The following is a 22,738-nucleotide window of genomic DNA, read 5'->3' as shown; positions in this document are numbered from 1 at the left end:
CTAAAACAGAGGAATACTATCAACAATATTAAATAGTAATAATTTGTTATGCATTAACAACATTAAATAAACGAATTATAACTAACAATTGAAAATGATTTATAATACTTTTAAGCAACGCGGTCTTCGCAGTTCATATGAACGGAACCGAGGGGAACCTGTAAACGGAACCAAGTAGTCGGAGTGTTGGATCAGGTAATGGATTTTCAACTACGTGGGAGGCCGGATATGAAAGCTGGACGCAGAACAGTTTTATAATAAATTTAGAATTCCAGCTATCAACGACGTTTCCCTTAATTTAGGTTTGATCATTCCTTTTGTATTTATTGTGTGGTTATATTATGGAATTTAATATGCGCGCCAACATCTGTCAATTTGTGTCTGTCTGTCGATAGTATCGATATCGAAATAGGGGTATATGAAAAGTTGGTGATTAGGATGGTGCTCCTTTATTTAAAAAAAAATAATATTACCTAATGTATTACAGTACATTAATTTGAACATAATATGTTTTTTTCTTTTAATTTTGCGGGGGATTTTGCCTGAAACCAATTCAGGAGTCCCCTGAATAATATGAAGGCGGTACTTATCGATAGTGCAAATATTTATAGAGAGCGCGCACTATCGTTTGATTAGTGTGACCAAAGGGACACTATTTTTAGTGTGGCCAAAGTAACAGTAGTTTTTGTTGCCGCTCTGTGGGCGCCGTTGTGGGTCGGGTCTTTAATTTAATCAAAAAATGCAGTAAAAAGGCTTTAAACAATTGCAAAAACCACACAAAATGGCTACTCAAAAGCCTGGCGAGTGGGCAAGTGCTCTACTGGCGCGCTTCGAAGATCAGGCATGTGTTTTTCCAACGTTTTCAGGTGTTGCGTTTCGGCCAATGCCAAGGCGAAAAAATGTACCTGCTGCTCAGCGCCTGCCTCCTCCCATCCTCCCTATCCGCATGCTGCTCCTGCTCTTTTCTCAATGGGGCTCCAATGTGGGAGGGAGAGGGGGAGGTGGAGGCAACGGCAACCCCCATGAATGGATGAATGAAATGGAAATAATCAATTAAATGCGTTTCTCCCTTTTTCTTTTGCAGCTGCCGAACCGTATCGGTGCTTATGGGACACAAGCACGTATGAGCCAGGACCAACTGGTGGCATGCCTTATCCACATATCGCGCTACCGCTTCTCGCTGGTCATTTCAGGCCTAACAAAAATGCTCCAGCGCGTCAACGAGGCTGTAAGTGAACACAAGTGCAAGTGAATACACACAGTTTTTAATTTTCAAATTCAAAACATCAATTTTTGTAGGCACTACAAAACCGATACGAGCCAGAACGTTGCTATTTCGAATCTCTGGTCATCATACTGACCACCCTCGAGCGGTGTCTTACCAATCAGACCAAGGACACGGCCCGCTTTGAGGAGGCCATGAATGTGAAGCTGCTGCTGCGTGAAATCTCACAATTTGTGGACGTGCAGAGCGACAGTAACCCGAATGCAGCCCAATTGAAGGCCCTGGCCTCCAAGGTGCTCTTTGCCCTGTCCCAAAATCACTTCTCGGCTGTTTTCAATCGCATCTCGGCAAGGATTCAGGAGCTAACATCATGCTCGGAGGAAAATCCCGATTACAATGACATCGAATTGATACAACACATCGATATGGATATGATTAAACTTACCAAGCTACTACAAGGTAAATAGTTCTTAAATATTTAGTTCTATATATACTAAAAAGGCCTCTCTATATTACAGAAACCATTACAAAGTTTCGCTCAAAGCGCGCTCCACCTTTGATTTTACTTTACTCCCTGGAGAAGGCCATTTGGAACTGGATTGAGTATCACCCACAGGAGTTCCAGGACCTGCAGCGAGGCACCAATCGAGATATATCCACGTACGTAATGGTTTGCCTTTTATTTGGCCAGCATTAAGCCTTACCTTACAGTTGCTGGGAGCCACTGCTGGACTTCGTGGAGTATTTCAAGACCGAAAATAAGAAAAGCAAGACCATGGTCTGGCCCCTGCAAATGTTGCTGTTGATATTGAATCCCTCCAGCCTGGAGGCCACCGTCAACGAGCTGCAGCAGTCGGAAAAGGAGAAAGAGAAGGAAAAGGTGCCTTCAAAGTCCACACAGTCGGCATCGCGGGACAAGGACAAGGACTTTTCGGCCAGGCAGTTTATCGAGAGCATCAAGCGGGGCTTGGGTCAGCATTCGCCATCGAAACAGGTCACAGAATCCTCGGCAATTGCCTGTGTAAAGCTTTGCAAAGCCTCCACGTACATCAATATCACGGACTCCAACAATGTGGTCTTCAAGCTGGTGCAATACTTCATCAACGATCTGAAAGCGTTGCTGTTTAACCCGGCCAAGCCGTTCTCCCGCGGCCAGGGCTATAACTTTGCCGACATCGAGTTAATGATCGACTGCTGGGTGTCCTGTTTCCGCATCAGTCCGCACAACATTGAGGCTCTGAAGGTGTGCCTGAATCTATCCTCGCCGCAAGCCTATCATTTTGTTATTGTGTGCTCGCTGTTGAGGTAATCAAGAAGCGTATTTCATCATCTTCGGTGCCTAATAAAGTTTCTCCCTTCCAGATTGGCCCACATCTATGTGGATTTCCGACTGCAAAACAAGAATCCCTTCCGCATTGTCAACCAGCCCCGTCTGTCCTGGTGGCCACAGACCGAAGTCGTCCACTATCGGTCTGCGGAGCTGCGTGCTTTGTTTACGGATACCCTAAATAAGGCCACCCAAGGGTACATAGCCCACACGCCATTGCGCTACATTACCTCCCTGACGCTCAAGTCCAAGGACACGCAAAAGGGGCTGACACGCGCCGAGGAGGGACCGGCCCACAAGATGCTATTGCTGCTGCTTGTGCGACTGATACACGCTGATCCCACGCTGCTGCTGAATGTAAGTTCTGAATGATTATATAGCCAAGCTCTTGCTTTAATGTCTCGATTGCAGACCCAAGGAAAAGTGGCCCATGAGGTACAAAGCTCTACTCTAGAGCTAATCAACGGTTTGGTGAGCCTAGTGCATCAAACGACAATGCCAGATGTGGCACAGGAGGCCATGGAAGCCCTGCTGGCCCTGCACGCACCAGAGAAAATAGAAGTCTGGAATCCCGAGGCGCCCATCAACACATTCTGGGACGTGAGCTCTCAGGTGCTGTTCTCCATTTCTCAGAAGCTAATCCAGCACCAAATTGCCAACTATACGGATGTGCTGAAGTGGCTGCGCGAGATACTGATCTGCCGCAACACTTTCCTGCAGCGGCACAAGGACTATGCTCATGTGGGGAGCCAGATAGCCATCTGCAAGCAGGCACATATCAAAATGGAGGTGGTGTTCTTCATGTATTTGTGGAGCGTGGACTTGGATGCAGTGCTGACATCGCTCTCCTGCTTTGGGCTGCTCTGCGAGGAGGCAGAGATATGCTGCAGCTCCGACGAACTGACAGTGGGCTTCATTATGCCCAACTATCACATCTACCAGGAGCTGGCACAGTTGTCCACTTGTGGGTTGATTAAAGCATTTGTTTATCAAGTAATTATCATATTAATTTTGTATTTTTTAGCTGCAACGGATACTCGCATTTGCTTCTTTGACAACACACATGGCAATGTGCTGAGTCGCCTCACACTCCAGAAACGCATCATGACGCTGCTGCGCAAGATCGAGCACTGTGTCCATGGCGTCCAGCCCGCCTGGGAGGAGACCTTTCGCAACTGGGAAGTGTCCAGCAAGGTCCTGCAGACCTATCCCAAATGCAAGGGCGAAGATGGCCAGGCGGAGGTCTTCCATCGGGGAATGGGAAAGCGTAGGGCGAGCCATCAGAGCTCCGAGCACGATCTGGAGGAACAAATCAACGAATGGGCAAACATGACGTGGTTCCTGTTGGCCCTGGGCGGCGTTTGCCTGCACAAACGCTGCAGCAGCCGTCAGACACTGCTGCAGCAGTCCCAGAATAATGCCTCCTTGGGCTCGTTGGCTCAGACCTCGCTGTACTCGAGCTCCACAAGCTCCGGGCATGGCTCACTGCACCCCAGCACTGTATCCCTATCGACGCTACCACCAGCCCCGCCACAGGATGTCAGCTATTGCCCCGTGACGCAGTTCATTGGACAACTGCTGCGTCTGCTGGTTTGCAGCAACGAGAAGATCGGCCTCAACATCCAGAAGAATGTGAAGGAGCTGGTGGGTGAGGAAATGTCCACCCAGCTGTATCCCATACTCTTCGATCAGATCAGGGCCATTGTGGAGAAGTTCTTCGACCAGCAGGGCCAAGTGAATGTCAATGTGACGGACATCAATACGCAGTTTATTGAGCACACGATCTACATCATGAAGTCGATACTGGATCCCAAGGCCAGCAAGGACCCAAACAACGAACAACCCTCGCCCTCGGAGCACTTGGGGGTGACGAGCATCGAGGGCATGATGCTGGGCATCGTGCGGTATGTACGCCATCTGGACATGACCGTTTATGCAATTCGAGTGAAGACAAAACTCTGCCAGCTGGTGGAGGTGATGATGAAGCGACGCGACGATCTGGCCTTCCGCCAGGAGATGAAGTTCCGAAACAAGCTGGTGGAGTACCTGACCGACTGGGTGATGGGCACATCCCATCAGATCGCACCGCCCAGCTCGGCGGATGCGGCCATTTTGACCAACACATCGCTGATCTTCCGAGACCTGGATCAGGCATGCATGGAGGCGGTGGCCGCTCTGCTCCGTGGCCTGCCACTGCAGCCCGAGGAATCGGATCGTGGCGATCTAATGGATGCCAAGAGTGCGCTCTTTTTGAAGTATTTTACGTTGTTCATGAACCTCTTGAACGACTGCATCGACAGCTCGGAGGCGGAAAAGGAGCTAAACAACACACCGTTGTTGCCGCCACGGCCACGAATGGCAGCCGGTAAACTGACGGCCCTGAGAAATGCCACCATACAGGCCATGTCGAATCTGCTGGGTGCCAACATAGACTCTGGATTGATGCACTCGATTGACCTGGGCTACAATCCCGATCTGCAGACGCGAGCCGCCTTCATGGAGGTACTCACACAAATCCTGCAGCAGGGCACAGAGTTCGACACTCTGGCCGAAACGGTGCTGGCCGATCGCTTCGAGCAGTTGGTGCAGCTGGTGACGATGATCAGCGACAAGGGAGAGCTGCCCATTGCCATGGCACTGGCCAATGTGGTTACCACTTCCCAAATGGATGAACTGGCGCGGGTTCTGGTCACCCTGTTCGATGCCAAGCACTTGCTGTCGCCCCTGCTGTGGAACATGTTCTACCGCGAGGTGGAGGTCTCCGACTGCATGCAGACGCTCTTTCGTGGCAACTCTCTGGGCAGCAAGATCATGGCATTTTGCTTCAAGATCTATGGTGCCAGCTATCTGCAAATGCTGTTGGAGCCACTCATTCGTCCGCTGCTGGACGAACAGGAGGAGACCTGCTTCGAGGTGGACCCGGCCCGACTGGAGGCTGGAGAGGATATCGAACAGCATCGCGACAATTTGATAGCCCTAACGCAGAAGGTTTTTGATGCCATAACTAACTCTTCGGATCGCTTTCCACCCCAGCTGCGGTCGATGTGCCATTGCCTGTACCAGGTGCTGAGCAAACGTTTCCCGAATCTGCTGCAAAACAATATTGGGGCCGTGGGCACAGTCATCTTTCTGCGCTTCATAAACCCCGCCATAGGTAAGAGATCTACATACAATCCACAATCCAAAACGCTAATCACTGCCCTTTATTTTGCCCTTTAGTTTCCCCTCAGGAATTGGGCATTGTTGATAAGCAGGTCCACAGCTCGGCCAAGCGCGGTCTCATGCTGATGTCGAAGATCCTGCAGAATATTGCCAATCATGTAGAGTTCTCCAAGGAGCAGCACATGCTGTGCTTCAACGATTTCCTGCGCGATCACTTCGAGGCGGGTCGTCGTTTCTTCATACAGATAGCCTCCGATTGCGAGACCGTGGATCAGACATCGCACAGCATGAGCTTCATTTCGGATGCGAATGTTTTGGCACTGCATCGACTTCTGTGGACGCATCAGGAGAAGATTGGCGACTATCTCTCCAGCAGTCGCGATCACAAGGCTGTGGGCAGGCGACCCTTTGATAAAATGGCCACTCTGTTGGCCTACCTCGGGCCACCAGAGCACAAGCCCGTGGATTCGCACATGATGTTCAGTTCGTACGCACGCTGGAGCTCCATCGATATGTCGTCCACGAATTTCGAGGAGATCATGGTCAAGCATCAGATGCACGAGAAGGAGGAGTTCAAGACACTCAAGTCCATGAATATATTCTACCAGGCGGGTACCAGCAAATCGGGCTATCCCGTGTTCTACTATATAGCCAGGCGATACAAGTGAGTGCCCACCCCATTCTATTACAAATTCAGCTAAAACTTAATTCTTTTCTTCAAGGATTGGTGAGACAAACGGGGATCTACTGATCTACCATGTCATACTCACATTGAAGCCCTTCTGCCACTCTCCCTTCGAGGTGGTGATTGATTTTACACACACCTGCTCGGACAACCGCTTCCGCACAGAGTTCCTGCAGAAGTGGTTCTATGTGCTGCCGACTGTTGCCTACGAGAATGTCCATGCGGTGTACATATACAACTGCAACTCGTGGGTGCGCGAGTATACAAAGTTCCACGATCGCATTCTGGCCCCACTCAAAGGGAATCGCAAGCTCATGTTCCTGGAGTCACCGAACAAGCTCACGGACTACATTGATGCCGAGCAGCAGAAGCTGCCGGGAGCCACACTCTCGCTGGATGAGGATCTCAAGGTGTTTAGCAATGCCCTGAAGCTGAGCCACAAGGACACCAAGGTGGCCATTAAAGTGGGTCCCACCGCACTGCAGATCACGTCGGCGGAAAAGACCAAAGTGTTGGCCCACTCGGTGCTCCTGAATGATGTCTACTATGCCTCGGAAATAGAGGAGGTGTGCCTGGTGGACGACAATCAGTTCACGCTTTCGATAACCAACGAAAGCGGCCAGTTGAGTTTCATACACAATGACTGCGACAACATTGTCCAGGCCATTATCCACATACGGAACCGCTGGGAGCTGAGCCAGCCGGATTCGGTGACAGTACACCAGAAGATCAGACCGAAGGACGTGCCGGGTACACTCCTGAATATGGCACTGCTAAATCTGGGCTCGTGCGATCCCAATCTACGGACAGCTGCCTACAACCTGCTGTGTGCTCTGACAGCCACCTTTGACCTGAAGATTGAGGGGCAGCTGCTAGAAACGCAGGGACTGTGCATACCTTCGAACAATACCATCTTCATCAAGTCGGTCAGCGAGAAACTAGCCACCAATGAGCCGCATTTGACACTGGAGTTCCTCGAAGAGTCCATCCAGGGCTTCCAGCGCAGCACCATCGAGCTGAAGCACTTGTGTTTGGAGTACATGACGCCCTGGCTGAAGAATCTGGTCAAGTTCTGCAAATCCAACGACGATGCCAAGAAGCTGAAGGTATCCCAGATCCTGGACAAGCTGATCAACCTGACCATCGACCAGAAGGAAATGTACCCATCGGTGCAGGCCAAGATCTGGGGCTCCATTGGTCAGATACCAGAGCTCATCGATATGGTTTTGGATAATTTCCTGCACAAATCGATCACGTATGGGTTGGGGTCGCCCCAGGTGGAGATTATGGCCGACACGGCGGTGGCCCTGGCCTCGGCCAACGTTCAGTTGGTGTCCAAGAAGGTGATCACGCGCATGTGTCGCGTGATGGATAAGTCGTGCACGAATCCCACTCAGTATCTGGAGCAGCACATGATGTGGGACGACATAGCCATACTGGGACGCTATCTACTAATGTTGTCCTTCAACAACTGCCTAGACGTGGCCACTTCGGTGCCATATCTGTTCCACACGATCACGTTTCTGGTCTGCTCTGGATCCCTGTCGATGAGGGCCTCCACCCATGGCCTGGTGATCAATATCATTCACTCGCTGTGCACCTGCACAAATCCCTCCTTCTCGGAGGAGGCCCAGCGGGTGTTGCGGCTCTCACTGGACGAGTTCTCGCTGCCCAAATTCTACTTACTCTTCGGCATCAGCAAGGTCAAGTCGGCGGCAGTGACCGCCTTCCGGTCAAGCTGCCGCCATCCCACGGACAAGTGGCTCGGCAATGAGCGCGTCACGCAGCCATTGCCTGCGGATCGGGAACGACTGTCGCTGCCCTCGCTGGAGGTCATTACGGATGCCCTGCTTGAGATAATGGAGGCCTGTATGCGCGATGTCCCCGATTGCGAATGGCTGCAAACTTGGACCTCGCTGGCCCGCAGCTTTGCCTTCTGCTACAATCCGGCTCTGCAGCCGCGTGCCCTCATCGTCTATGGCTGCATCAGCAAGAGTGTGACGGATCACGAGGTGAAGCAATTGCTGCGTATTCTGGTCAAGGCTCTGGAATCGTTTAATGATCTAATCCTAATCGAGGCATTGGTCATGTGCCTGACGCGCATTCAACCACTGCTGCGACCCGAATCGCCCATCCATCGAGCCCTTTTCTGGGTGGCCATCTCAGTGCTACAGTTGGACGAGATTACCCTCTATGGAGCTGGGCTGGCACTGCTCGAACAGAACCTGCACACGCTCAAGTCTCAGGGATGTTTTGACAAGAAGGAAACCATAGCCGAGGTCATGATGAAGACTCGCGAGAAGCTCGAGTGGCACTTCAAACAGCTGGACCATGCCGTAGGACTTTCATTCCGTAGCAACTTTCACTTTGCCCTAGTCGGGCATTTGATAAAGGTGAGGATTGGACACTAGTTGGAGTAAACAATACTCTTAAATAATATTTCATTCACTAGGGCTTCCGTCATCCCACACCGACCACAGTATCGCGGACATCACGTGTTCTGACCATGCTGCTGGGCATCATAGCCAAGCCCCTGCACCGCGACAAGTTCGAGGTGACGCCCGACAGTGTGGCCTATCTGACAGCTCTTGTGGCTGTGTCCGAGGAAGTGCGCTCCCGCTGTCATGTGAAGCATGCCCTGCCACGCTGGCCGGCCGACCTCAGTGGCAGCGTGGAGAATGCGGAATTGTCCAATGGAGGAGTTCAGGCTGTAAGACAATAAATCAAAACTGGGAGAGATAGGCTCCCTGTAGATTCTGTGAAATGGTGCAGAAAACATTGGTACACATCCATTGTAGAATGCCCTGCACTCTATAAAAGTCCCTTTCATTGAAAGCCTAAACATACGGGGATCTTTCATATAATCCTACTACTATGTACATATAGTGAGATATATATGTTTTTCCACCCACAAATAGATTGGCCAGCCCTTGTCGCGACGACAAAAGAGTTGGGACATACTCGATCAGTCCGCCCTGCAGTTTGCCCGCCAGCACAAGGTTCCCACTCTACAGGTAAAGACCCACAGGCGTACTCGCACTCCCCAACTGCCCCCAACGTGTTCGAAATTCGCTGTACAAAAGTTGTTATAACCATCTGCTATAGTAACTTTTGGCTATCTATTTGAGTCTCTATATATTTCTATGTGGTACTATATCCCCACTATATCCGACTATATCTATCAGATCGAGCGAGAGATCAGCCTTTGCATAACTAATAATCGTTCAATGATGTTTTCTTGTTTCTCTTTTTATGATTTATAAAAAAAAAAACAAAAAACGTTACGTTACATACATATAAATCACAATGTATACTCGTATATATACCGTTTATATGCCTGCCTGCCGACTCTTACTACATCTAATTGGTGCTTGTAACTCTCATCAATATATCAATCAATATATCCTATATAAACGACTCCTATATCTATTGCCACCTACCACTACACCACTACTCTACCACTAATGCTAATACTGTACGCATGAACATTGTCATTTGATTTGCGTTTGATTTGGTCAACATCAACACTATGAAAAACAACAAACAACATTAAATTGTACATCCGTAGAATGCGAGGGTTTTATTCAAAACTCAGCGCTCATTCTCGGTGCCAACAACCAAAGATCCGAACAATGCCACCGGCATCGAAGAACGTCAGGTATTGCTCTACAAACATAACTTATCTCTTAGCTAAAACTAACATCTATCCTCCTAACTCGTTCTCTCTAAGTTCTCTCTACTAAAAACCCACTCAAAAGAAAACATATTTGTGTTTCGTGTCCTCCTACTTTTATCCTTATTCTTTTTTGTTTTGTTTCTCTGCATGGCACTGCATGATGGCAAAGTTCTATTCCATCCATCCAGATCATTGCACATTTCGTACACCCTTTTTTTCTTATGGTAGACAACATCTTCACGAACCTTTTTTCAAAACGTATATCTATGTGTGTGTGTCTTAGGTTGTGATTTTGCTCAAACAAGTTGATAAAACATTTTGAAAACATATTCCGAAACAGGAACGCGGCTCACGCTCTTCGGTATCCAACGAGTCGAATGTCCTACTTGATCCCGAAGTTCTACCCGATTTATCCATCCAAGCCTTGGTCCTCACTGTGCTAGCCACCTTGGTCAAGTACTCGTCGGATGAGGGAGAAACTCGCGTATTGTACCAGTATTTAGCCGAAGGATCTGTGGTCTTTCCCAAAGTGTTTCCAGTCATGTAAGTGGATCTTTCAAATTATTCTGATCTAGTTTAACTTAAGTATATATTCGTATTTCAGCCATTCGTTGCTGGACCAAAAGATCAACAATATATTGTCAGTGTCGCACGATCAGGTTGTGCTCAACTCTGTGCAGAACATTATCCAGAATATGCTGGCCAGCGAAGATCCCTCCCAGCAGCAGCTGCACTTCTTGCAGAGCTGCGGATTTGGCGGACTTTGGCGCTTTGCTGGTCCATTTACCAAGGTGGGTTTTTTGCCTAGAAAGTGTATAGCAAAAATTAATAATTATATTTCAATATTTCCAGTACAACATGATGGGTGAATCCTCAGAGCTCTTCGTCAACTGCTTGGAAGCCATGGTTGAGACGTGCTTGCCGGGCGATGAAACTGCACCAGTACCACCCTCGCCGCGTCCCTACAACCTGAGCTCCAGCTTGAGCAGCCTGACCTTGGGGTCGCCCACGGATAAAGGTGCGTAGATGCAGCTTTTACGGTATATATAGCTTATACCGAGCACAAAATCGTACAATGCAATGCTTAACCTAGAGAGTTTCTTTTCCTACACTAGCATTCCCAGTCGAATGAACACTGACAATTGTATAAACAATACTATTTACTCAAATTTAACCTTTTCTTTGTATCACACCGATTATATTATATAGCATTCTCATCGGAATCATTAGATTTTTATGACAATTGCCCGGGCAGCGCTAGCAGCCTGCGACGTGCCTCTCACAGCAAATCACGCGCCAAACATCGAATTAACGACAGTCCATCACATTGAAACTTCCAAACAAAACTAGAAAACACTAATAGTAAAATTGCAACTAATTCCAAATATACATATAATTGCTAAACAGATTTGAACAGCTGAATATTGACAATGAATGTCGCCCCAGCATACACGAAAATATTCAAAATATTCAAAAATAAATGTATTTTGTAGTTATCTAAGCTTTGCCAAATCGAAACACAAAGAGCGATTGATTGATTGATCGAAATGAAAATTGTTAAACACTCGGAAAAAGGAAAAGCCCACAAGATAATGCACTACACATTATGTATGACTTATTAGCGAATTGATGTTTGAAAACATTTGATAATTATATACTTATATGTATATGTATATGGTACCTTAAAGCATTTACAGCATACATATTTTCGATAATATTTGTGTAACTTATACGCACCTTACGATTATGTAGCGTAGTGTAGTTTTGCCATACCTTTTGTTGTTCCAATACGAAACAAAGGACTTAACCAGCGCTGAAAGAAACGAGGAGAAAACACCAAATGTTACATTGTAACAGCAATCAGAATACATATTTTTATGATATGCATGCCCAGAGAATATATAATCAATAGAATACCTAAGAACACGTTCCACTTGCCAATAATTCTTTCGATTTTCAGTAGCTTTTAACCGTAAACCTAACTAGAAATGAAATCAGATTTATCAAATACATCAAGATTTTATATATGATATGTATATTTTTATTACAATTTGAATTTTATACAAAAAAAACGTTCAATGAAATCAAGATAAGAAATAAGTAACATTGTTAAGTCCCTACCGCTTTGTTAACCCGCTCTTCTTTTTCCTCCCAAAATATTCCTACCCTCGATGTGTTTATACAAACTTTTGTCTTATTTTCAGCTGCATGAATAACAACTACAGACCCGCGCACTAGACGTACCACACTTGTCGCAAGAGTAATCCGTTTCCTAAATCTGTTTAAAAAGTGCTTTTAGAGAAAGGGAAAACAAAACCCCTGCCCCCCACAGAAAGTCGTACAAAAAGCTATAGAGTGTTTATATATTGATACATGTATGTATAGAATGTCCAGAGAGATGTCCAGTCGACCAGATGTGAGAGCGATAAGAGATAAATGTAAAAATATTGTATATATATATATATATACATATAGAATGTGTAGAATGGATACGGAATGGAAAGGCCTTCAATGAAACTGCAAACGCATAGATGACGATGATAGGAGAGATGAGTACGAGAAGGAGTATATGTATCAAACGGAAATATTTTTTACCGAATATCGATTGTACAATATGTACATTTTTAAATTTGTAAGGCACGTACACAAAGATCACCAGTTCCTGAGAAGACGACCACGGCCGAGGCCCAACGGAGTTAACCAAGCAAACAGCAAAAAACAAAAACAACTATAAAATCAAACGAAACGAACACGAAAAGAACATAAAGCTTTAAGAAACTGGCATGCCCCGACGGGCATGTCCTCTGAATTCTTTTGTATTATACGAGAATCTCCCCGCGCTGCAACTGTATGAAATGGCATTTATTTTTATTGTAATTATTATTATTGTTTTCCACCTAAGTTCATCATTCATTAACACCTACCTATTTATTTCACCAACATATGTTTCTCCAACGAACACCCAAACTAACCGAACAAAAACCCCCTTATACCTATGCTAAAATCACAAACCAGCAGTCCCTTTTAATTCAAATTAGTTGTAAGCCAACAAAAACGATTTTTAAATCGAAATAGAGTTGTTAGCGAAAGAACACCACTACGAATGTTAAACACACTTGTACCTCTTATTAAACAATAAACGCAACAATTTAGACAGTTAAACTTACCTTCTAGCACAAGAATTTGATTTTCATATTTGAATTTGTATCTTATTGTATTTTATAACTATGACATCGTATTAACCAAGCGCGTTCAAAGCGAATATTTTAAAAATCAAACTAGACGAGCGACCAGCTAGCGCGTTACTTTTCATTAATTAATCTATATGTATATGTAAATGTATATGTATATGTGTGTGTTGCTATATGTGTATTTAACGAATATATATCTTTGTATATTACGGCCACTTAAAGATATTTATGAAATGTTAAAACCTCGAAATCTATCAATGTACAAGTATATCGAACAAAAATTCATTTACTTTCAATAAATCGTTCAAATGAATTTCATTAAATGTTTCTTAACCCAAAGATTCCTTTGTATAGGTCTATTATTACGGGTTCTTACGCGTAAGAATACTTTACGATGGTTACTGGAAACCTGAAAGATATCTGGAATAGCCCTTGCATCATGTCGAATGCTTCATGAATATTAGGGAATATCAGTAATACGATTAATATATCTCGATATATTTAGATTTAGATCATTAAATATGAAATGTTCTCATTATCCTCATTTTGCAACCTCCATCTATTTCAATTGACAGAAACATGAAATCGATTAATATCTTCTCTTAAAACTTATAATAATTTTTACAAAACCCTTAAAGAAATATTTGTTATTCCAGCTTCCATTCAAGTCCAAAGGATATTAATGCTTTGATTCTCTTCTAAGATAATGCTCCTTCGATAGAAATTCTTTACAATCAATAAAGAGCAAATCCCGCATCCCGATTATGAATCACCCTCAGAAGATTATCCCCCTTTTTCAATCGTCTTCTTTCGATGTAAATTTCCGCAATTGAAATCTTTGTTTTTGCATATGGTGGGCTGTCTTGCCTTACTCATTCCGTCCCCAGAGACCCATATCAAAACAATTGCTCGCTGATGATCTCAGAAACCTCCCCCACGAAGAACTCTGTAAACGAAATGCATGAAATCAGTGCCTTCAAATGTCAACTTTGTTGCAGTCCCCGAAGTTCCGTTCCCGTTCCCGTTCTGTGTATGTTAACTTCTCGATTTCATGGATGCGATTGCAGCGACTACAACGACCCTCGGTCTTGTCTCACCTACCCTCGGCACTCGACCGAGCAGGTGATTTCGTCAATGGCCCAAGACCCAAGCAATCTCGCAAAATGCGCCAAACAAGTGTCACAGCTGACCGAGACTCGACCCGAGCAGGAGCGCGGCACAATCCCAATACTTGTGGGAATGCCTCGAGTAAACTTTCTCACGATGCACCAACCCAACATAGCATAACACAGAACCGAACCGAACCGAACCGAACCGAGCAGGGAAGAACACCGGCTGCTGGCATGGGTGGTGGTGGTGGTTGATGCGGTGGTTGCTCCGTGTCCGTAAGTGTAACGCAATGTCGCGCCAAAGAGGAAATGAGGTCTGTGTCTCTGCCTCTGCCGCTGCTTCTGCCTCAGCGACTGTGCGCCAAAAGGGAAGAGCACACACACACACAGTCACAATGGCAGCGTCTCGATGAGATTGGCTCTGCTCTATGGCTTAAGTGAGGATGGCACGCATGGGGCACGGCGCGGCTCGTCGTCTCGGGTCGGGTCGGGGTTCGGATCGGTTCGCTTGCAAGCGTGCGAGGAGCAGGGAGATCGTCGTGGCAGGCAGGTCGAGGTCATGTCGCCGTCGCTTCCCAGTTGGGATGTCGTGTGTGCGTGTGGTGCGCGCTGCTGGTGGTGGTGGTTGATGGTTCTGGGCCTCTGTCGGAGTCGTCGTCTTTCTTCTGGCTCTTTCTCCTCCCGGGGCTGTTGCGCCGGCGCACGGCATCAGCACGAGGGAGAGCGGCACCGAATGAGAGTGAGCGAGTAGTCGCCCTGCTGAAGAACGTGTTATTGGGCCCTAGTCAATACACTTGAAGAAATTTTTGGAACGTGTATTGTTATGAAAGGGTTCATAAAAAAAATATTATAAAGAGAATATCTATCTTTATTCATTCGCTACATTTTGCCAAAGTTGAGGAAATATACAGAAAATAGTACCTTATATAGATATATGTACATACATATATCATGCCTTAAAATATATTATAGGGCTTATGATTATAGGGCTCCAAGCAATTTTTGATATTGAATGTTTTCCAATTCCTATAGATGACCTTTGCTAAAGGTATACCTGATTTTTCCTTATGCGAGACAAACCTTATTTGAGTTTTAAGATCATTTATGAGAAAAATGGATGTCAGGAATATTTTTTAAATTTATTCATATGCCTATAGGAGTATGAAGGTGATCACAATATTTATTAATATTTTCTTTTAATAGGAATATTTTCTGTAAAAAGTTAAGATTTTTCTTCAGAAGTACAGTTAGGAACAACAAGATCCTTAGGTTTCTCTCACTGTAGAGAGAGAGACAAAACGGCTTCCGCTCGATACCATTTTTTTTTTTTTAAATGTTGCACACGTGCAGCAGCGAATGAATCTTGCCACAAGCAGAGAGCCCAGTGCCACACAGACGACGCCGACGCCGATGCCGATGCCAGTGCCGTCTCCGTCTCTGACCCGATTGATGCTTCGTTGTGATCGTCGATTGTGCGTGGTAGCAGTTAGGGGAGGATTTTGCAAGTGTATGGCACCGACGACGATGTTGCAGCTACAAAAAGGATCAGCTTACCTTGCGGCAAGATCATTTCTCAAGTGACTACCGTGCAGTGCAGAGCAGCAACAGAAAAGCAGAAGAGCAGAAGCATCAACATCATCATCATCGCCATCGCCATCGCAGTTCAACGTGGATCATTTGCATTGCCCGCTTCAGCTACAAACAAACTTAAGGCCCCAACAAAAGCAATCACAATGGCAGTGCAGGGTCAGAGATTTATGACCAAGACGCAGCACTACCGCAAGGTGACCAAGCCACTGCTGGAGCGCAAGAGACGGGCCCGCATGAACCTGTACTTGGACGAGCTCAAAGACCTCATTGTGGATACGATGGACGCGCAGGGCGATCAGGTCAGCAAGCTGGAGAAGGCCGACATACTGGAGCTGACCGTCAATTATCTAAAGACCCAGCAGCAGCAGCGCCTAGCCAGTCCATCGTCGCCATCGTCCACATCCTCCTCTGCCTCCTCCCAGGTGAATTTTGACAAATTCCGGGCGGGCTATACCCAGGCCGCCTACGAGGTCTCGCACATTTTCTCCACCGTTCCTGGCTTGGATCTCAAGTTCGGCACACACCTGATGAAGCAGCTGGGACACCAGTTGAAGGACATGAAGGAGGAACTGGACACTCCCGACCTAAGCGAGGAGCCCGTCAATCTCTCCGACCGCAAGTCGGAGGAGCACCACCATGAAGAGCGCCCTACATCCCCTCCAGAGGACAACGACAACCCCAATGGCGAGGATGTCTGGCGACCCTGGTGAACCAACACCTAGCAACCCCTCAACTCAACCACTCAACATTGAGAGCTTTACTACTCTGGATTTAGTTCGTAGGCCATAAAAGATACTCGTATTTAGAAACGATCCAAGTTTTCCAAGGTTTAGTGTAAACATTTGCCTCAGAATTGTACTTACAATAGCTATTACCATATGATATGATATGATATGATATGATGTGATGTTCCTGTGATAGTTCTTAAGTTCGTATTTTGTATTTGATCTCCCATAGATGTATAGAAACACATTTATAAATATTTATAACTTATTTTATTAACCTAAACAAGAGCTTCCCCATTGATCTTCCACTTAGTTTTATTAAGGAAATACATTTTTTTCGTATACTTAACAACTACCATATGCTTTACACCATTTGTAATAATACAAATTTAAATAAATATTTGAAATAAAACAAACCATTTGAATTTTATTCGATTTGATTGAGAAATTTATAATATTCAAAGGATTCCAATAGGCAACTAACGAAGGAAATGTTTTACTTGTTGCCTCATGTTGCAGTTGCATTCAATGCCACTAAGGCCACTTTGAGAAGGGGTTGCAGAGTTTCAAAAAGTATCTGAATTGTTTACTTTGATTGAAAGTTGGCATTTTTGCATTTATATTAATCAAAAGGTTCTAGAATCTCAAGAGACAGGGACAAGGACTATAACCCCACTGTCTTTGAATAGGTATTGGATTATGACATACATAGCTTACGATTATCTTCAGCTCGATTTGGCATAAAACTTATAACAGTTCCAGTTACAGTGGTTACAATCTTGGCATTCCATTCAGTGATAATTATTTTAACCAGATGTACGATATTGTACCCTTTTGGTACTTCGATTTGCGATCAAGTTAGGATCACCCAAGAGACTGCAATAATCACCCCTCATTAAATGGTTCCTCGTCGAACCCTCTCACAAAAAACCCCTTCAACCCATTCGCATTTAAAGCTCCCAGTGACTCAACCCAATTACAATCCCCACCGCAGTGCAGTGTATGGCATGACAATCGATTACAAAAGTCCTGGAACGCGTACAACTTACAGCCGAAAGTGTGTCCACCGCGAGCCACACGCGAGCAGCGCTCCAGGAGCAGCATCGCTTGGCCCCTTTTACAGAGCAGAGGCAGCGCCTCAGCAGAGATCAAGGATCGGGCGGCCGAATGGAACGGGAAAGTCGAACGAACACACATTAAGCACACTCGACGCACACGAGCAATGTTCCCACAGGATCGGATCGGGATCATAGCAGCCGACCAACAAGTGCAGGATGCCTCGGCCTCTGCCTCTGCCTCGGCACGAATACGATCCAAGGTGGAATGCCAACAGTAAACAGGAAGTTGTCGACGAATCGCAACGCCCCATCCCCCCATCCCTGTATCCCTATCGGAGCCGTGGGAACTCCGAGACGAGACCTAAATGAGATGGCATAAAGCAAGCAGTTCATTATCCTTCTGCTCGCCGGCATTTGTGTATGGGTATAGTCAAATCATAACACACAAATCTAGAAACGGCAGCTGTTCCTGCTCGCAAATTCCCATGCTCGAGTCCGAGTCCGAGTACGAGTACGAGTATGAAACCATGCCCATATCCATCCAGGGCCAAGCCCCTGACTACGAATATGCTCATGCTCCGTTGCTCTTTCGGGGCAGGTGAGCGAATCGAGCGAGCGAGCATATTGGTGTGAGAAACCGAGGAGGAAAGTGTTTCCCACGGTTCCAAGCACACACAATGCGAAACGATCCTTGCAGCGATCCTGCTCCCTTAACCGTTGATAAGGGTGCCCTGGCCAAGCCCAGGCCAGACCCCGAATCGGGGACGGTGACGGGGACGGTGACGGGGACAAGGCAACAATAAGAAAGCGGACAAACAATAAGAAGCAGCCTCAAGAAGCGGAAGGGCGACCAACCCTCATGCCAGCACACGCTTCGCTCCGTCCCGCTCTGCCCGACACGAAATGCCAGCACAGGGGCCCAGCCAGCACACACGAGATCCCTGGATCATGGGGGTTGTTTCTGGCCAGCTATAAAAGCCAGGGCCAGGGCCGGCAGACAGCACACAACGTCTTCAGCCGTCGGAGCAGCCACAGCTCAAAAGAACAAACATTACAACGAAGGAACATATCCAAAAATGTCGTCGTCACAAATATCGGAAATGTCCAAGACCTATCAGTACCGCAAGGTGATGAAGCCTATGCTGGAGAGGAAGCGTCGGGCACGCATCAACAAGTGCCTGGATGAGCTGAAGGATCTGATGGTGGCCACGCTGGAGTCGGAGGGCGAGCACGTCACTCGCCTGGAAAAAGCCGACATTCTCGAGCTAACAGTCACCCACCTCCAGAAGATGAAGGAGAAGCGCCAGCACAAGCGCGCCTCCGGCGACGAGAGCCTCAGTCCGGCCGAGGGATTCCGCTCCGGCTACATCCATGCCGTCAACGAGGTCTCCCGCTCCCTGTCCCATCTGCCCGGCATGAATGTCAGCCTGGGCACCCAACTGATGACACATCTGGGACAGCGCCTCAATCAGCTGCAGCCCGCCGTCAAGGAGGCTCTCCCCATCACCGCTCCACTCTCCGTGCACATAGCCAGCCGGGACGCCTACTCCGTGCCCATCTCGCCCGTCTCCAGCTTTGCCGGCAGCCCCAACTCCAGTCTCGCCAGCAGCGAGCGTCTGGGCAGTGCCTCCCTACTCACCACCTGCTCCTCCATTGATGTCACAAAAATGGAACTGGAGGTCGACAGCGAGGATGAGGAGAATGTCTGGCGGCCCTGGTAGAGAGCACCTCCAGGAACACTGAAAGAGAGAGAGAAAGAAAAGAACGATTTAGAAAGTAAAAGTCTTCCGAGTCAATGGACCAACTCCATTGACTCTCCACCACTTACTTTTAAGAACGCACACAAAGCTTTAGATGGGACGCACAGTTCACGTGATAAATACTATTAACAAATAATAATAAATTACATAGCTAAAATTGAAAGATCACGACTTTTTCCTTCTACTATTTACCCGACATTTCAGTGATTCATTTTTCGGTGAATGCAAATAAGCATGGTCGATGGACCCACTATCCAATTGGTCAGGCACACCCATCTATAACCAATTCCCGATAATTTGCTCTGCCTGCGGTTTTGCAGCGGAAATACTCATAGACCTAGCAATCGCCGAATCGCCTGGAGAATTTCTAGTTTTCCACACCGAATCGCCGTGAATGCTGCCTGGCTCATCTCCCCATAGATGGACACACATAAGATCGGAGACAAAAGAAAGCGAAAACAATGCCAAGGCCAAAACAAGAAAATTAAGCAGAAGAAGAGGCAGAGGCAGAGAAAGAGAAAAAGGAGAAAGAACACAAAGTCGAGACTACTACTGACAGCCACAGTTGCGTTGCCCCTTGAACACGTGTGCCTACAATAAGCGGAGGTAACACAAAAAATTAGAGACTTATCTCAGCGTGTCTAATCGAGTTACGACAATGTCGCTCAGACTTAGCCCAGAGAAGAGGAACAGCCCGAAAAGAAGTATCAGAGAAGAAGGAGATGGGGGGAGACCCGAAAAGGGACCGAGTCATCATTCATCCCATATCCATCCTGATTTCGTTTCTCCTTTATTCGATGTGGCCATTCGACTAGAAAATCGCCCCGCACAATGGTCAAGGCGAGCTACGGCTTCGGCTACATAATTGCTTTGGGATCAGGTAAATGAGTGTCTTGCCCTAGGGCAACTTTGGGATGGAGCCCGGGACAGGATATCACTTTTTAGTGTTGGGCTTGGGATCGAGTTTGGGTTTTTTTTTTTCGTTTTTGATTCGGCCTGACCCAGCATCATTTGGTTATCTGTGTGTGCCAAGACCAGTAGCCGGTCCCCAGACGCCTCTGTCTTAACCATCGATTTCTGGCTGGCAGGCAAGGCCATGACGAGAGGAATAGTCAACCAGATAAATATCAGGGATGCCGTAGGTCCAGGGATGGCCTGAATTAAACGAAACTAAATTTATAGATTTAAAATCCGTGAATGTGATTAAATTTTGTATGGGATCTAGGCATCCAAAGGATGTAATAAATTAACAGAAACCTAAACCTTAGAGAGATTTATCCAACGATAACTATCTGTCGATTTGTTGGAATAACTTATATGAACCTTAATCCTTTCATTTTATATCTTTACCGCTATGTAAACTGTAATCAATAAAAAGGAACTTTTAATCAGATAAACGATCTGTTAATTGAGTGAAACTCAATGTAGATCATCTCCATAGGATCATCTCTGTAACAGTTCCAAACTACTTGAACTTTCCCCTTGAAATCTCCCTTAAGATCCAAGCGAAATGTTAACTCATTTTTAAACCGTGTCCATCCCTAGATGATCCGATCAGAGCCATCACACAGTTGGCAAGACAATAAGCGGAACAACACCAGCCATGCATACACGAGACCCACATACTCGTATTTACGTACGACAATGGACAATAAGAAAATAAAAATATGGCTATATGGATATATGGATATATAGGAATCGCACCCAAAATGCCAAAAGGAAATGCATGCAGAGGCAGGCAACACAAAAGATACTTAATCTTATAGGTAAACCCGATGAATGATGAACGAATGGCGGCGACGTAACGTAACCGAACCCCGATCCAGCTCGATCGAGCGCTCGAACGCAAGCCCAAGTCATTAAAAACTACAATACACAAACTGCATACGAATCACTCCAGCCAGGCAGAGGACGACAACCAAGACGGTGTCGGAGGTGGGGAAGGGTCTCCTCTCGCACACACGCAAATGGATTGAAGGGCCCAGTCAGTCAGTCAGGGACAGGAGTAGGGGCAGGGAACCGGAGCCAAGTACAAAAACAAAACAAAAAAGAAATATCAGAAGCGAAGATCGTGAGAAAATGGTTTGGAACGTGGTTCTCACACGATCGACACACCTGCCCTTTTTTATGTGTATGTGTGTCTGCTGCAAGCCAAAAGACAGAGAGGGAGATCCGCTCTGTGTGGACGTACGTCTGTGTGTACGAGTATTTTTACGAATTCAAGATACAAGACCACTTACGGGCAAGATCACGACCGACCGACCAAGTAGAAGAGTGGCTGGAGACCAAACTGCGCCTGCGACTGCGACTGCGCCTGCGCCTGAGCCGGAGACGAGGCCCGAGCCTAGCCAGCGATCGACATGAAAGAGAAAAGCAGCGTGCGGTAAGTGTGCGGCGACGTCGTCGCAGTCTCAGTCTCAGTCGCAGTCCCAGTCTCAGTCTCAGTCGAATGGTTGTGCATTGGCCAACATTGTAATGACTGTGGACACACGATCGTTAAGAGCGCGCCGTGTGATGTGGACAAAAGGGGTTTACTTCGGGCTGGGATCGGTTGGGTTAGGAGGTGGCCCGGCCGGCCGGCCGGCCGGTCGGTTGGCCCGCGGTGCGGCGCATGCGTCGCTGTTTTGTTGAACGAACTCAATTTAGTTGGTTTATGACCAAAAAGCGAGAGCGAGTGAGATGGGAACGTAGATGGTTATAGAGATGGAGATGGACTCTCGGAGTTGAGAGTAGGAATGGGAATGGGAGTTGGAGAGGCACCCAACCACACTTATATGGTGTGCTATTGACTCTGTAATATCTTTAATATGGGATGTTGTTACACTACATTGGCACACGCTCTGGCTGCCACTGGACAAGCTGCCCACAGCTTTTGATAGTGTGTCCCTCCCTCCCTCCCTCTCTCTCTCTCTCTCTCTCTCTCTCTTTCTATCTGTCCGTGTGTTTGTGTGTGTTTTGAGATGTTGGGATGCTGTTGAGTTGGATCTGGAGGCTGGGTTTTGAGGCACGAGCATCCTCAGACCATTCCCAGGCCGGTTTCCGCCGATGCTGCTCCTCTCCTGCATTAAGTGGTGGTCTTGCGCTTACTTTAATATGGCTGCATTAACTTTTGCGGCGTGTGTATTATGACTGAAGTAGGTGGCCGGACCCGCAGTGAATTGGGGCGGGGGCCTTGGGGGGCCCACTACCACACAGAGGTCACGTGATGTATGATGTGTGCGCCGTACTGT

General features: G+C 46.8%; 3 protein-coding genes across 6 annotated transcripts; all 3 read left to right on the top strand.

Annotated features, from left to right (window-relative positions):
- Nucleotides 1-715: 715 nt before the first annotated feature.
- On the top strand, nucleotides 716-13,237 carry LOC6591893 (neurofibromin). Of its 4 annotated transcripts, none has more exons than XM_002016875.2 (17): nucleotides 716-841; nucleotides 1,085-1,228; nucleotides 1,300-1,684; nucleotides 1,744-1,885; nucleotides 1,937-2,530; nucleotides 2,588-2,909; nucleotides 2,964-3,516; nucleotides 3,577-5,706; nucleotides 5,772-6,378; nucleotides 6,437-8,792; nucleotides 8,852-9,109; nucleotides 9,318-9,413; nucleotides 9,968-10,057; nucleotides 10,416-10,618; nucleotides 10,680-10,866; nucleotides 10,928-11,093; nucleotides 11,285-11,586. In XM_002016875.2, exons 1-17 carry the CDS (start codon nucleotides 782-784, stop codon nucleotides 11,404-11,406), a joined length of 8,415 nt encoding a protein of 2,804 aa, XP_002016911.1. In that variant the 5' UTR covers nucleotides 716-781; the 3' UTR covers nucleotides 11,407-11,586. The 4 variants fall into 4 exon arrangements, with proteins under 4 accessions (XP_002016911.1, XP_026840148.1, XP_026840150.1 ...); XM_026984347.1 differs by lacking the exon at nucleotides 11,285-11,586 and adding an exon at nucleotides 12,280-13,237 and having other exon boundaries at nucleotides 717-841; XM_026984348.1 differs by lacking the exons at nucleotides 9,968-10,057; nucleotides 11,285-11,586 and adding an exon at nucleotides 12,280-13,237 and having other exon boundaries at nucleotides 718-841.
- A 2,871-nt stretch (nucleotides 13,238-16,108) lies between these two features.
- LOC6591892 (enhancer of split mdelta protein) lies at nucleotides 16,109-16,741 on the top strand. Its single transcript, XM_002016874.2, has one exon. The coding sequence runs from the start codon at nucleotides 16,109-16,111 to the stop codon at nucleotides 16,673-16,675; it is 567 nt and encodes a 188-aa protein (XP_002016910.1). The 3' UTR covers nucleotides 16,676-16,741.
- A 2,083-nt stretch (nucleotides 16,742-18,824) lies between these two features.
- On the top strand, nucleotides 18,825-19,492 carry LOC6591890 (enhancer of split mgamma protein). Its single transcript, XM_002016872.2, has one exon. It carries the CDS (start codon nucleotides 18,825-18,827, stop codon nucleotides 19,467-19,469), a length of 645 nt encoding a protein of 214 aa, XP_002016908.1. The 3' UTR covers nucleotides 19,470-19,492.
- Nucleotides 19,493-22,738: the final 3,246 nt, after the last annotated feature.

Source organism: Drosophila persimilis, unplaced genomic scaffold (genome assembly GCF_003286085.1).
Source record: "Drosophila persimilis strain 14011-0111.01,24,50 unplaced genomic scaffold, DperRS2 tig00000000-arrow-pilon, whole genome shotgun sequence".
Taxonomy (NCBI): Eukaryota; Metazoa; Arthropoda; class Insecta; order Diptera; family Drosophilidae; genus Drosophila; species Drosophila persimilis.
Note: the sequence above shows the minus strand (reverse complement) of the source record. Positions and strands in the feature narration are given on the sequence as shown.